The 15141-nt window shown below is 38.8% G+C and overlaps 2 protein-coding genes and 1 long non-coding RNA gene across 8 annotated transcripts in view; 2 read left to right on the forward strand and 1 right to left on the reverse strand.

The window, feature by feature from the left end:
• The first annotated feature begins 5335 nt into the window (after positions 1–5335).
• The window catches only part of LOC149987586 (uncharacterized), a 62456-nt gene continuing 52650 nt past the window's right edge, over positions 5336–15141 (forward strand). Inside the window, exon 1 of the long non-coding RNA XR_016506864.1 lies at positions 5336–5365. This is a non-coding gene — a long non-coding RNA (uncharacterized LOC149987586). The remainder of the gene's footprint in view (positions 5366–15141) is intronic.
• LOC112293226 (B2 protein) lies at positions 5365–10091 on the forward strand. Of its 6 annotated transcripts, none has more exons than XM_090256664.1 (7): positions 5365–5530; positions 6173–6424; positions 7059–8425; positions 8631–8731; positions 9034–9117; positions 9228–9338; positions 9580–10091. In XM_090256664.1, exons 3-7 carry the CDS (start codon positions 8233–8235, stop codon positions 9622–9624), a joined length of 534 nt encoding a protein of 177 aa, XP_090112790.1. In that variant the 5' UTR covers positions 5365–5530; positions 6173–6424; positions 7059–8232; the 3' UTR covers positions 9625–10091. The 6 variants fall into 6 exon arrangements, with proteins under 6 accessions (XP_090112790.1, XP_090112794.1, XP_090112793.1 ...); XM_090256667.1 differs by having other exon boundaries at positions 5418–5530; positions 6182–6424; XM_090256666.1 differs by lacking the exon at positions 5365–5530 and adding an exon at positions 5596–5752 and having other exon boundaries at positions 6182–6424.
• Positions 11234–12638, reverse strand: LOC112293225 (photosystem I reaction center subunit II). The gene is made up of 3 exons (XM_024542420.3): positions 12485–12638; positions 12056–12293; positions 11234–11739 (listed from the first exon to the last, which is right to left on the reverse strand). Exons 1-3 carry the CDS (start codon positions 12593–12595, stop codon positions 11456–11458), a joined length of 633 nt encoding a protein of 210 aa, XP_024398188.1. The 5' UTR covers positions 12596–12638; the 3' UTR covers positions 11234–11455.

Raw genomic sequence — 15141 nt, forward strand, 5'->3', positions numbered from 1 at the left:
CATATAAAAGATGAAAATAAGGAAACCAACCAATTCCTTTTTCTTTAATACTTATCACCCCTTAATATATGATAAAATGCAAATAAAAATGCAAAAAAATGCAATAGGGAATCTACAGTTATTATTATTATTATTATTGTTTGTACACATCAACAAGTTAACTACTGATTAATGTGTGTGTGTATATGTATGTATGTATGTATATAGATATATATATATATATATATATATATATATCTATTTGTTTTTCAATAAAACATGTTTCCAGAAAGTGTACTCAATCTTTACTATAGATTAAAAATAGATTAAAAATTTATCCACTAATATCATATGTATATATAGTACGATATCTTATTATAATAACAGATAGAATAAGTAAAACATGAAAATACTGTGCAATGAAACAAATTAGTAAGAGTCTGTTCAGTATCAATAAGTTTGAGGATAGATTTAATTTTAATTGATATGATAGAAATTATTAAAAATAAAATATTTGAAAAAAATATATATATATATACTTCTTAAATGACATAGAAAACACATGTAGCAACATTTTCATTGAATTTTAAATTATTATTTGATTGGCTACAAACCTGCATAATAAGCTTTAGAAGCCACAAGGTCGCTGACATTAAAAAAATCAGGGAATGACTTTAAATTAGTGTAGCAATGCAAGTGTTATCTGCATATAAAATTACATGGGTTTTAAAGTTATAAACTTTCTGTTCAAATTTCAACAAGTAAAAGTTGCATTAGATTTATAGTGCTTTTTACAATTAATTTTCAGCTATCTTCAAACAAAGATTTTAAGGAAAATCTCTAGTTGAAATGTAATGACCAACATTTTCAATGCAGTTTTTTGAAAAAGAGTTCGGGATGTTAAAATAAAATTTAGATAAAATAATAGGGTCTCCAAAGGTATAAAATGTTTTCCATAACCACAAAAAAAAAATAACAGATTTAAATTATTTTTCAATAATACTTTTACTGTTTTTTTCAATATACCACACCCTGTATAAGAAATTGCATAAAATCTAGTGATTTTCATTTTTTTGTTTTATTTAAAAATTTTAATCCATAGTTATTCTAAAACTCGTCAATTCAGTATGACATTCTTACATACTCCAGATCTAAAAAGTACTTTTTTGAAAACAAAATTTAATAATTATATTGAGATTTATAAAAAAATAATTAATTTAATTACTGTTTTTTTTGGTATATACATATATGTGTGTATATATATATATATATATATATAGTATTTGAGGTTTCATATATATATATATATATATATATATATATAAAGTATTTGAGGAAAACTTTGGGCTAAACTACTTCCATAAGTAAGCATGTTCGCATGAAGTAGTGGTTTGTTACTATTTGAACAGTATTCAGAATTTACTATTTAATAGTTTCTTTTACTAGTGTTACTTTCGGTTCATTCTTTCATGATAATATTTTATTCTTCATTTTTTTGGTAATTCTACTTTAAATTTTATAATTCATTCTAATAAATGATAAATTTCTTTGATAGTGAAGATGTACTTGATATTTTTAATTTCAAAAAATATTTTTATGTAATGGTGAATATTTGCATTCATCAAGTCCAAAAGAGAATCAAATTAATTTTTAAAAAATAATTATGTATAGTTCCTTTACTACTAATTTAAAACAATTACCAAGACAAGTGTGCTGTACACAAGTGAATTGCTGTATATATATATATATATATATCTTCATCATTATTGTTATTATTTATACATAAGTTATGAAACCAGGACTGGAATGAGGGACCATCAGGAAAATACTAGTTGGACCATTTGGTGCCCAAAGCCATAGTGGTCATAACCTCTGAAAAGCTTAAGCATATCATAATTACAAGTTTAACAGGGTTTTAATTGTTATTGTGCAGCTTGTCTTCACTGACTTTATTTGTTCTATTTTTTTGAGTGTTAAAGAAATACTTTGTGTATAATAAAGATAAGAAAACTCATTCAAGAAAATAAATAAATAGAGAAGTTCACAAATACCTATGTATATATTTGTATTTGTTTCAGCTATAGAATTTATCTTATAGACAAGTCTACAAAGAAACCTTAACATTGTAACTCAGACAAGCATTACATTCTTACCATTCCATCTAGAACTTAAATTGTTCTTGTAACAAACTGAAAACTAACAAATGCTATATGATCATTTCATTTCATTTTATTTCTTGTTACATATTTTAAATAATTAAATAAATAAAATTGGCACAGTATTCTAGAAAATAAAAGGATATTCTTATCAACATTATTTAGCATCTTCAAAATGACACTAGAAATAAAACTAAACAAAACAAAAAAACAAAAAAAACAAAAAAAAAAAAAAGAAAAGAAGAGGAAAGCCACGTAATAAAGTATAATTTAATCAACCAAATCACATATTTTTACGAAGCATGATTTTCAGGATGATTTGTAGCTACTTTCCAAAATAACATATTCTAATTGAAGAACGTTTGGATAATATCATGTTTGAAGACAAAAATCTAATTAAAACATGAATGTTATGGATATTGTGTACAGAAACTAAATAGAATGTTTGAAATTGTACATAGAATTAGAATATTAATCACAATTGACTTTAAGTACAACTAGAATTTGAATCAAGAAATTATAAATTTATCAACTGTTGTGAATAATATGGGTTTTTATTTATTTTATTATTATAAGCAGTCATCAAGTTCATCTAAGCTCCAAATTGTGGGGTTAAGCTTATTAAAATATCATCCTTTTATTTTTATTATTATTTTATTTCTGAATACTAGCAAGTCATGTTTTGGTTCTAGGATCCATTAGACAACATTGGGAAATTCACATGCAATATCTGAACTACTAACCTCATGGTATAAACTTGTTCCTCCATATATGTTTTAAAGGAAAAAATTAATAAACAGGTAAATTAACAATATGTTTGACAATTTGACATGTATGATATCCTAGATTGTGTGACAAATGCAAACAAACAGTTAAACAAAAAAACACCCCAATACAACATGAACTTTGATTAAATTGTTGTATGGGAGACATACATCATGTTGTTAATCAACAATTATGTCATGAATATTTGTCTCAGACTATCTTTCTTGGGGGTATACCTATCTTTTGATATATGAAGTCTTTTCTCTCTTTTTAAATTAATTTGTTTATAAAATATGTACAGGCATGTTTGTGGAACCAATCAACTATGGGTGTATGTTCATTTTAACTTTGTAAACTAATGACATTATGTAAATTGAACCTTGAGGCTTGTAGCCAAGTAGGAAAATTCATATCACCCTTAACAATGAAACAGAGAATTGTAACACAATATTGTAAAGTTATTGTGAAGTTATATGGAGGGTAGCATAGCACACAGGTTACATATATATATATATATATATATATAGTTTTGTGTAAACACAGCATTCTGCAACCAAGTATGGCTACCATGAAAAGCTGTGTGGAATCAAAATGCTAGCTTGGATTCCCCTCCTTTCCCTTTTGTTGTTCTCATAAAGCTGCCCCTTGCTTTTGGGAACATGGGAGAGAACTTAGGAGTCTTGTCTTGATGCTCTCCCTTCTTAGGGAACACAAAAGGGGGCTCTCTTCCCGTTCCCCTCCCCTCCCCCCCCCCCTTTTCGCAGCCGCAGCTTCAATATTCTGGTCATGGATGTATAACTGCGCAGTCGAGAATTTGATAGGGATGAAATATTTTAATTGGATCTGGTTTGTGAAAGACGGGACTCACCCCACCTGAGCACACGCACGTGCAGTAGGATTTTAGGGGTTTATTGGAGAGAGCGAGAGAGAGCTCTTTCCTTTTCTCACTATCACTAAAGAAAGAGTCTGGGCTTTGATTGCTGAGTTACTAACTAGTTGTAGCTTCCTTCTGCATGGGATGGATGATTTTGAAGTCAACCAGTCGGCTGCATGGCGGGGGAAGAAGAATCAAGAGCAGTGGCAGACATTCATCCATTAATCTATCCATCTATCCATCGCAGATGCATATATAACCAAAGATAGTTTCTCACTTTCCTATGCTCGTTATTTACTGCCATGACCAGCCTGGACCTCTTGCCCTGCTCCCATCATGCCTCGTTTGATCAACACTTGTTTTTCTTTTTATAATACACAGAAAACTTGAAACTTTATTTCTTCTCTTGCAGTGGAATCTCACTCTCTCTCAAATTGGTTTTATAGTCTGATTTGGAACCCCAATTAGGTAGAGGTCTCTGTGTGTGTAGGTAGTGATTAGAATGAGGAACTTGTCATCACACACTTGCTACTACTAAGTTAGTTCTATCATCCCTTGACATAGTCCATCTCCAAATATCCTTTCTACATCACCAAGCACTCACATGACACATGAGCTCTAAACTTTGTCTCTCCTAATCTTTGACGTATCCAATAATTTTAAAGCCAATCCTTATGCTTCAAATTATATTTTTCATTAAAATTACAAAAGTGCCCATCACCTGTTCAGTATAATCATTGTGTGTTTGAACAGATGCTAGATGTTTTTGTTTTTGGTTTATGCAATCATGGTTGTTCAATTATGGTAGGTTTCAAAATACCAAGCAATAGCTGCGTGCTTGAAAATCTTACAAGCATTTTATAAAATGATACCGAATACAAACGTTCCAGAACTCATCCCACGGCTGAACCCTATAACCGCGGAATTTCGACCCCCACCCACCCCACCCCTCACTACAATAATCACCTCCTCTCGCGAGCAACAAGCCTCCATTCGTACGAATAATATATACGAATTCGAAACCGAGACTGTACCGCCGCGGATGTCAGTCTACATATACGAGAATGACGTATACGGCGGAACGTTTGCAGGGGGGAAGGAGTAAGTGAGTCACCTGTCCTGGACGGTAAATAATAAATTACCTCATGAAATGGGCGGGTAAATAAACATTTTTTTTGTCTTTTACTGGGACGTGCAAGTAGTGAGTGAGTTCCGTCTCACCAGGGGGGAAGCGAAAGCGAATGAACAGAGACGAGGAATAGATAGATGAATATATTAATGGATGAATTAATAGATGGATGGATGGATGAAGGGGAGGGGAGCAGGGGATCGTGTCCGAGGACGGACGTGCGACGACGCTCATCCAGCGGGGATGACCGGGGCGGAGGGCGGGATTACCTGATTTGGACAAGGATTTGGAATTCCTGGGCTCTCCTTTTGGTGGGAATGCGGAATGGGAAGGGGCCACGAGCTCGTTCGCCCGTGGGGCGGGGGGGGGATGACCGGTTCAGGTTCGGGTTCGGGGCTGTTTGTTGTGTGTCCCCGCCTGTCCCCTCCCGTCCCCAGGTACGCGGGGGGGGGGGGGGGGGGGGTGGGGGGGGAGAGGGGTGTCCTGGTCGCACCCGTTTCTGCTCCTTCTGCTTCTGCTGCTTCTTCTTCTGCACCGTCTTCTTCTTGCTGCTGCTGTTGAGACTCCTTCGACTAGAAGAACAAAACTGTGTGGGCCAGTCCTGCACTATTTCGTCTGCTGTTTAAGGTGTGCTATTTCTATTTCATTATTTATTTATTCTCATGTTTTGGCTCTCTTACATTGTGCGTGGTGGTGAGTGCATTGATGCCCCTGCTGCTGTCCCTCTCCTGCCCCTCTTCTTCCTCCTCCTGCTGCTGCTGATGCTAGAGGACGTTGTAGGAGTGTCGTGTTTCTGTTTTGTTGTTGGGATTGGTGCCCCCATGCGTGAAGCTTACTGAGGTGATGACTGTAAGTATCGATTTTTGTGCTATTTTGAATAAAAGAAGAAGAAGAAGAAGGAAAAAAATAATCCCTGTAGGAGTTTTGTGTTTTTGTCCGCGAGTGGGAGGGAAACGGGTTGACGTCTTCGGAGTTGGTTTGGGAGGATTTAGTTTTTGTTGGATTTAAGTTTATGGCAGGGTTTCGGAGCTACTGGATTTTATTGTACTGGCCTGTAAAATAAATATAGTAGAGGGGAGGGGGGCCTCACGGTGATTCAATCTCGAGGTTTCTGAGAGCAGCTTGAGAGAGTTGATCAAGGGGGTTGCGCCGAGGGATGGGTGGGAGGAGAGGGGGAGTGTCCTTGCTACGGTGAGGTGTTGTCCTCCGTCGTGAGTTGTTTTAGTCGGCTGTCCCTTAGCAAACTTGTATTGTCTGTACTGTGTGAAGATTTTTCAGGAAGTTGGCTCTGAGGTCGCGTCGCAGCTGGGACCCTCCACTACACGCCATCTAGCCTTTTTCACTTGCCTAGCAAGCTTCCCCTGAGTTCTAGAGTCTGGCACCTCAAGGCTGTTCTTGAGATTTCAGTGTGTTGGGATTCCAAGCTGCCTCCTACCGGAGCAAGGGAAGCGCCATGGTGTGTTTGCATGTGCAAATAGTTGACGGCCATTGCAGCGGCAGCCGATTCGGAGGACGCTCAAGGTTAACTAACTCCCTTCGCTCCATGTCGCCCTCCCCTTTTATCTCTCCCCTCGTGTTTGGCGGTCTTTCGCGCCATTCATTTCTGGACCTTCTCACTTTCACTTTCTTCGGTTAGTGACTATGTCGTTTAAGAGAACCTAGACATGGTCTCAAGAGAAGGCCGCTGGCGCATCTCAGGGTGCACTTGTATTCCTCTTGCTCCTCTGAAGCACGAACCTAGTCATGCAAGCTAGGAACGATGGAGCAAGAAAGCGGATGTCTTGTTGTGGAACCCTCGGTTAACTCATGCCTTTTTCGAAATCTGAAGATGCCATCGTCCGTATCGCTTCGGCCAGAGCGTACACAGTGTGTCCAGTCCTAGTTCATATAACATCTTTCTGAGTTCGAACGCCCAGTTTCGTGCTCTTAGTTCTTGAAACCTTGGAGAGCGGTGTTCTGGTGAGCCTTGGCATAAAAGGTGCTGAGGTCCTCTAATTTTTCCTGGCGCCGGGTTTGCGATGTTTTAGGCCTTGTGTATGCTGCCGGCTGGATAGTTTTAAAGCTTTCATTCGACTTTGTCACTCATTTTAAGCAAATCTGAACTGTTTGTCGTTGCCGAAGAAAGGATTGTGACGGGTTTGTTGGTTTGTTACAGGGCGGTACTGCAACCTTGAAATCTTGACTCCTCACAGGAGGCCACTCTCTCATTAAAAGTTTGTATGATTTCCTTGTCTATCCTGGTGCCCCAGCTGCAACACCGCGCGCCCTCTCCGTCAGAACTCCTCTCTCCTCATCGAGTCGTGAAAAAACTCTGCCATGGGCACACTTATGCACTTCAACTGTCTACTAGGTGGCTGACGCTTTGGCGGTCTTTGGAGGTTTCACGTAACCCTCCTCTTCGCTCCCAAATCTCTTACCCAAGCCGGTATCTTTTTCCGTCGTTCTTTTCCGGGGTTTTTCCTGAGTATCTCGGATTTGAGCCCCAATCCGTGTATACTACCACACGTTGAGGTATCTTAGGAGTTTCAACCTTGTTAAGGAGCTTTTCGAGGCAGTGTTTTGAGCCCAGAAACCTGAGGTTTGGGCCATATATTCTTAAGAGAGACATAGCTTAATTTTTCCATCAAGGGCCACTAATTAGTGTCCCTGCATACACAAGTTTTAGAGTTTTCAGAGGTTTCTCGGTTGTTGAAAATACAGTGCGAGAAAGCCAACAAGCCTTTGAGGTAATAACGAAGGTCGGGTAGTTCTCCTGACTCAAGAACTGTCGTAGCACATCACTTTTAATTGCCTCTGCTTAATCATTGTTACTTTAGAAATACCCCGTTTTGATCTGAAAGGAACATCGCGATCCGAAACCGAGTGGAACAGTTACCTTTTGTGGCACCAAATTTTATTGTAGTTGTGGACGGCTTTGTGCCCCCAAATCCGACAAGATTGCGGGGTTAACTCACACAGGACCGCTGGCGAGCCAGTATTCATTGTGGCTTTGGGACGGAATTGGGGGTTCCGGCGATACTACTAAGGAGCGGAATTGGGTGACCAGTTCCGCGAACCATAGCTGGTCCCTCCCCCCCACTGACCAGAACTGGAGCCTGGCCGCAGCGGCTGCACCTTACTATGATCGGCAGCAGCCTCAGGTGGGGATTCTTGAGCGGCAATCTATCCCACCGGGTGCCATCAAGGAATTCAAACGGACCGTAGGTGAGGGTCGTCGGGGCTCTAAGCAGCAACAACAACCTGCAGGAGGGGATCTCAAAGGATCCCAGGCCACCGAATCCAAGCAATTTTCTTCTGAGCAGAAGCAGCAACTCTCTGGCGAGGGCAACATGCCTGGCCCAACGGCAGCCAAGACTGTTGTGTCCAATGGTAATACCCAATTCCAGGTTTCCGCTAATCATGAGAAGCGTTTTAAATCACTGCCGTCAGCTGAAGTCCTTCCTCGAAATGTCACATTGGGGGGTTACATATTCGTCTGCAATAACGACACCATGCAGGAGGACCTTAAACGCCAACTTTTCGGTACGTTTTTACTGTCATCTGATTTTTCACTTCAGATCTTACTAGAGAATGACAAGTAGCACGAATTCATCTATGGCTCTTGTGAAGGTCATAATCAAAATTGCATTTCTGTGGTCCTGTATCCGTCCTATTAGGCGAGAAATCAAACGTTTTAACTAAGCTCATTTGGTAAGTGATCAAGAGATTTTTTTTTTTTGTTGATCAGGATTACCACAACGATATCGAGATTCTGTACGCACTATTCAACCAGGGCTTCCTCTTTTTCTGTACAATTATACTACCCACCAGCTTCATGGAATTTTTGAGGTAAGTTGTCTGAGCTTATTCCTCGTGAATGTACTGGCTGGTTCACTATCAGCACAATCTCTTGCTTCTTTCGACTTAGTTGGTATTCCGTAATTTTGGCGGACTATAATGGATCCCAGCATTAATTTAGATTCCTTATCAATGAGACATGTTCCAGAGTAGTTTTTAGACTCGGGAAGGGTTGGATACATCGAACTAGATGCAAGGAGGACCTACTTGGACGTCCTCTGACCTGTGGGTGGTGTCAAGGACTTGCTTCAGACGTAGGTTCTCATGTATGGTGTTTACATTCTGTATGACAGGCAGCAAGTTTTGGAGGCTCTAACATAGATCCAACCGCCTGGGAAGACAAGAAATGTCGGGGAGAGTCAAGATTTCCTGCCCAGGTTGGCTCTCAAACCACGACGTTGTTGAATATTGTGTCGCTGTTCAAGCTAAATTTAGGTCCTGCTAGAACACTGACCGATTCATTGCTAACCCGCACTCATTTTTCTAGGTGCGGACTCGCATTCGCAAGCAGTGTAAGCCTTTAGAAGAGGATTCGTTCAGGCCGGTGCTGCATCACTATGATGGACCCAAATTCCGTCTCCAACTCTCTGTTCCAGAGGTAGTTCCTTAAACCTCTAGTATATTTTTGAGAAAATAAGTTTGCACTAGGTGTAACTTGGTAGCATGTGTCAGAAGACCTCTCATTTCAGTCATGACTTCTGACAAATGGTACGGTTCTGATGAATGCAGCCATACATTTTTCAAATGTAAAAAGTAGTTCAGTGCAGAGGGAGGGAAAAGAAGAACAGAAAAGGCTCCTGGCTTGATATTGTTAGTTCGTGGTACTTGTGTTATGGCAGGCTGTGGAGCTGTTGGACCTGTTCGAGGAGAACGGACCCCCCTGAAGACTGGACCATCAGTGAAGACTCGGGTGTTGTGGAGTAACCTTTTAAAATCACCGCGTTGCTGTACGTGGTAGTGAAACTCGTTGTGGATTATACTTTTTATGTCTTTTTATGGTTAAAATACAGGTACATGGGTTACACTCTTTCATTGGGACAGTAGATATCTAGAAACATTTTGGAGAACAGAACTCACCTCACGAGAGAGAGAGCGAGAGTCCACTTGACGCAGACGTAAGCCTGTAAAATCGTTCCACCTTCCCCCTTCAAATGCTCCCCCTTTCGGTATATTCTCGCTTAGGATATCACCCTTTGTAATTTCCCACCTTTTTTTTTCCCCCTTCTCTTATTCTTTTCTTTTTACGGGAAAAGAGGTAGCCACTTGTATTGATCGAGACTTCACTGAGTTTTTTGGCCACATCATTGACAAGATACGATTATGTTCAAATAAAATACCTTCTCACCAGTTCTCCAGTTGGGCAACGAAAATGTATGTTTCGTGTTTGTTTTGTTGAAGGTGGTGCGAAATTTTAGCTTCTCTTACTGGTACCGTTCGGTAGGATTGTAGTGGGTTGGGTTGGAAGCATGTAAACTGAGTGTTTTTGGAATATTAAACATGTTTAATGAAGCGGAAGAAGTCGGGAGATTTCCAGGTTATTACGTAATACCTTACGCTCTGTACGATCATTGGACTTGTCTGATTTAGATATATTTGTACGTTTTTATGAGATGGATAGATGTGCAGCAGTAATTCTCCAAATTTTCAGCCGCAGGCAAGATTCGCAGTGTAAAAGAATCGCTTAATACAAGGACTGTCGAATTGTTCATGCTTTTAAAAGTTCTTTTTTCTGTAATTAAACGGAGAAAGTGATGACTGGAAACGTCGTTATCGGAGGATGTATGAACATAATGTAATCCACAGTATCAGTAAGATTTGGTTCACAGTTCATCTGTCATGATTAAGAAACGACATGTCCAATGTTATAACGGAGTTGTGAAAGTAGAAATTGTGACTTGAATTTATCACAGTGGCAACGCCGCAATTGGTACCGGTAATGTTGCAGGCGGTTTCTTCCAATGTCTGGTAGTGTCATGTGTGTATGCGTCAAAATTGGTGTGTATTATCGATGGAATGGAATTGTTCAGAATAAAGAGTGTGTTAATGTATGGGACAAATATTGGTTTTCAAGTGGAGAATGTGTATGTTGAGAAGGTGACGTATTGTTCATAGGGTCTTTCCAAGGGGTGTCTGTCAGTGGCAGATGGCACAAAAAATAGTTTGGAAAGTGGTCAGAACAGGTGTATGCTTTTGTAAAAATGATCTGTACGGGCCCGATTGGTGATATGATTTCAATAGATGAAGAACAATACTCAATTGCTCTACCGTGCTTTGAAGTTCTCTTCGGAAAGGTGACGATGTATGTGCAAGACATATACCCTTCCGGTGTTCGGACTGATTATCAGTGTTGTAACGTGACGCTTATAGAGTACCTGCTACGTAGTTCACGACAACGAACAGTCAGTACCGCACTGTTTCAAGTGATTTAGTATTTCTTACTTCCAAACTGATTCCACAGTTAAGGTAACCCGCCATGTAGGATGTCACATCCGATTAGGGTTAAACGGACAATATGTCCTTCAAACTACATATTGCGAGTGTTACACAAACTCAGATTCCAATGATGCCAGATTCCAGTTTCTCCGGAATTTATTTTTAGATCCATCATCTCTCACACAACATCTATCATCAACGCATTGCGATGCTTTTAGATAAAAGCAGGGAATTTTGGCTTACAACACACACTTCATCATGATATACAAATAGATGTAATGTCTACAAATCATAGGCTTGTTTGTGGGCGAACTTAAGCTCGGCGGGGTTGGCGTTCTGCCCAATGCTCCTGTTGTTGACTCCCACAGCTGTTCTTCCAGCGTTCACCTTCTCTGGGTAGACTCCGTCCTTGGGGTGGAGGTACTGCACCTCGCCATTGGGGAAGACACGATAGAACTGGTACTGGATTTTGAACTTGGTCCTCAACCTAGCGCCCAACGCAAGGCATTGCTCCTTCCTGGCCAGTTTTAACAGGTTGGGTCCGGACCTCATTATGGCAGCCCCACCTGCGCGGAGTAAGTGTCAGTAGCTGGAACTACGAGTGCAACAGTGTCCATTTCCCAGCATCACTGCAGTTCTCGCAAATGTACTACCCTATGACACTGCTCTTAACGAATACTCTATTCCCTCAATGCACCAGAGGAATCGATTGCCTCATTCTGAATGAACTGCCCAATGAATAAGTCGTCACCCATACGACACCTTGCCATATTTACATAATGTTCCCTGTAGGGCCTATCCCGTAATTTAACTACTGAAGGCTGCATGTGTTACATAGAAAAATATGTGACTCTCAAGAATAATAGGGATGCGCTAACTGACCGGTGGGCATCTCGAAAATCTGCTCCTTCGGTGATTCCCAGGTGATGACATAGAACTCCTCGACCTGAGCCTTGCGAAGAAGGCCCCCAGTGCTACCACCAAAAATGGGGGCAGGGGTATCAGCGTTCAAGGTCGGGGGGGTGAAACCCTTGGGCGCCTCAGCAGTGGCGTCGGGGGCAGCTCCTGCAGCCTTGGCCACGACGCGGGAGCCATTGCATACAGCGGCGAGCTTCTGACCCTGTTCCACCCATAGCATGAATCCCATCATCGAAATGCACCACCCAGATTCACAAACAATCCAGCAGCAACAATCCCCGTGATCCCACACAGCCAGTATACACACACCTTAAAAACATATAAACCCTCTTGAAACATGAATCCAGCTGCAGTACACCCTCGCAGCCGATGATCTCACAGCCAGACCCATACCTGGATACCAGAGAGGCGGAGGTTGACGCTCCTAGAAGTGGAAGCCCCGGACGAGGCCTGAGGGATAGCGAGAGCGATGGAAGCCGCGGAAGTAGCTGCGAGAGCTGCCATCTCTGCTGCGATCGCTACTGCGATTGGGGTGAGGGATCGATAAATCTGCGCAGGTGAGGAAGGAAGATGGGAGCGTGGCTAGGCAATATCGATACGGGTCCGGAGTGTGGGTGCCACAGACAGTGTAGGCGAGGGGCCATGAGGCCGCACACGCGGGGGGGATGACACAGGGTCGGATTGAGTGTAGAAGGGCGGGGACGGGAACGGGCGGCGGGCATTGGCGAGAGAAAGATAAGGTGCGCTCCCATAGGGCAGCCCCCGGGGCTTGGGTCCCCACAGCCAACCCCCATGGCCCCTCAACTTATCACAACCTCTCACGCTCTTAGGCCCCCCCACCTGTCCTGGTGTCGCCTATACCCGCACCCTCCTTGTGCATCGACGTTGCCTCATCATGTCCCCCCCATATCAAAATCACTCTTTCATTAGAATTATATACATATAATTACAATTTTCAATATCATTTTTAACATCACATCTATACGTTTCCATATTATCTCCCATCTACATTTTCAAATGCTTCTCAATGATATAAGTAGAAGATAGCATAAGACTCCAATTTGTTTTGTATGGTTGCAAATCTTTACTTAAGCCTTTAAAAAAAACTTATGTCAAAGATTTCATTGAATAGGTAGTATTTCCAAATTAGTTTATTTTGAAAATTCTTTATTTCTATAAAATATTTTTATATTTTTATTTATTATAATACTATAAAATTATAAAGGTTATTTAATATTTTAATTTAAAATTTAAAAAACACAATGTGCATATACAATAGTTTGCAATAAAGTAAAATAGACTAACTTATAATGGTTCCAATAGTATCATTAAACATTAGAAGTCTCTTCTAAGGTTGTGACACTAAATACTTTGTATCTTGCCATCTATTTAAAGAGAAATATGTCTTTTTTGATAGTATTTATTTCTATTAAGTTATCTTAAAAGATGTGATAATTACAATGTCTCATCGAATAACTCAATAATTAATAGTTTTATTATTAAATTTGTTGGTTGTTGATTCTCTATCTATTTAGCATCATAAGTATAAAAAAACTACAAACAAAAATAGAAGATAGAATGCAATATTTATTGAATCTTCTTTGCTTTATAACTAAGATCTTCATATCTTTTAAATAAATGTTGTCAATGAAAAGCATTGACCTTCTTTGTTGTTTATAAGATTCTTAGATAACACCCAAGTATGTTTACCAATATCATATCCACGCCAATATGTAAGATATTTGTCTTGAGTTTAAGATCTCTTTCATTTCAAGTTTTTGATTATTATTTATATGAAAACATAGCAACTATTTTCTTTTTGATATATTTATTATCTTATATGGCTAAAAAAAAACATATAAAACACATGATAGAACTTTATATATTTTAATAAATGTAATTGATATGCAATTAGATTGATGTATTCACAATTAGGAAATGGTCTAAGTTTATGATAATTTAACTTGTCACAAGGACCACTAGTCTTTATGTTATAATAAAAAAATCATATTTTATCACCAACTTAAAATTGAGATTATTTTTTGCAATAAATATATGCATTGATGTTATGTCATTTTTGAGCCCTCTTTAATTGTACTTTTATTATTGCATGTATTTCTAATAAATATTTTGTTAAATCTTTTGTAGTAAGATTATCAATTTTTGTGAAATAAAAAATATTAAATTATAGATGATAACCATAATTTGTAAAGAACAGTGATTGTTAAGTAGACGAATGTGTTGTATTATTATAGGTAAACTTTGCTAACAAAAAAAGAATTATCCAATAATCTTGATGGTAATTGATAGTGCTTAAGATATTGCTTTAAAACTTAATTCATTCATTTTGTTTATCTACTAGTTTGAAGATATTTATATTCTCCACTTTTGATTTGTCAACTCTACAATTTAAATTAGCAAGTTTTAACTATTGATAAAATGTTGGAAGGCAAAGTGTCTATGCTATCTTCAGAGATAGCTCAAGTAATTACAAAGCCTTCAATCAAAAAAGATTTGGCTAAGTTGCAAAAAAAGTTTGTAGCTAAAACTATTACCATATTTGATAGAAGTTACTTGAATGAATGAAACATAAATCTTTTAAGTGAGGTACCATTGACTATAAGAACAAAATTTTTGTTTAATGTTGTAACTAGACTTATTTAGGAACATCAAAAACTTATGACTAAGAGTTATATGGTTAGTTAATCATAATAATGTGCTTATTGTTAGTTGTACTGGTAGCAATACCACTCATACCATGTCATTACATATTATGATGGTGTTAAGGACATCAATCTCAAAGAAAGAAATCTTCAATACATTCTTGTATCATTGAAAAGAACTAGAAAGTCACTCAAAGATGATGTAATATTGAACTAGAATGATTATTTCCAAAAATAAGAAGACTAGAAAGTCTTAATCCAAGACTAAAGATTAGAAAGGCATTGACAAGAGTGAAGAAGGCTTCACTCTTGCCTCTATATATATTCTTACATAGGAGCTATATAACAATGTCCGATATGACATCCAAAACGTATTGACTTTATAAG

This window comes from Physcomitrium patens, chromosome 16, assembly GCF_059467195.1.
Source record: "Physcomitrium patens ecotype Gransden chromosome 16, ASM5946719v1, whole genome shotgun sequence".
NCBI classification, from domain to species: Eukaryota; Viridiplantae; Streptophyta; class Bryopsida; order Funariales; family Funariaceae; genus Physcomitrium; species Physcomitrium patens.

Bases quoted from the DNA above. Each gene is read 5' to 3' on its own strand.
- LOC112293225 (XM_024542420.3), bottom strand. From the start codon at position 12,595: ATGGCAGCTCTCGCAGCTACTTCCGCGGCTTCCATCGCTCTCGCTATC. The intron at 12,294-12,484 runs GTATGGGTCTGG...TGGGTGGAACAG, and splicing joins TCCGCCTCTCTGGTATCCAG to GGTCAGAAGCTCGCCGCTGT. The intron at 11,740-12,055 runs GTCAGTTAGCGC...TACTCCGCGCAG, and splicing joins GATTTTCGAGATGCCCACCG to GTGGGGCTGCCATAATGAGG.
- LOC112293226 (XM_090256664.1), top strand. From the start codon at position 8,233: ATGCCTGGCCCAACGGCAGCCAAGACTGTTGTGTCCAATGGTAATACC. The intron at 8,732-9,033 runs GTAAGTTGTCTG...TCTGTATGACAG, and splicing joins AGCTTCATGGAATTTTTGAG to GCAGCAAGTTTTGGAGGCTC. The intron at 9,339-9,579 runs GTAGTTCCTTAA...GTGTTATGGCAG, and splicing joins TCCAACTCTCTGTTCCAGAG to GCTGTGGAGCTGTTGGACCT.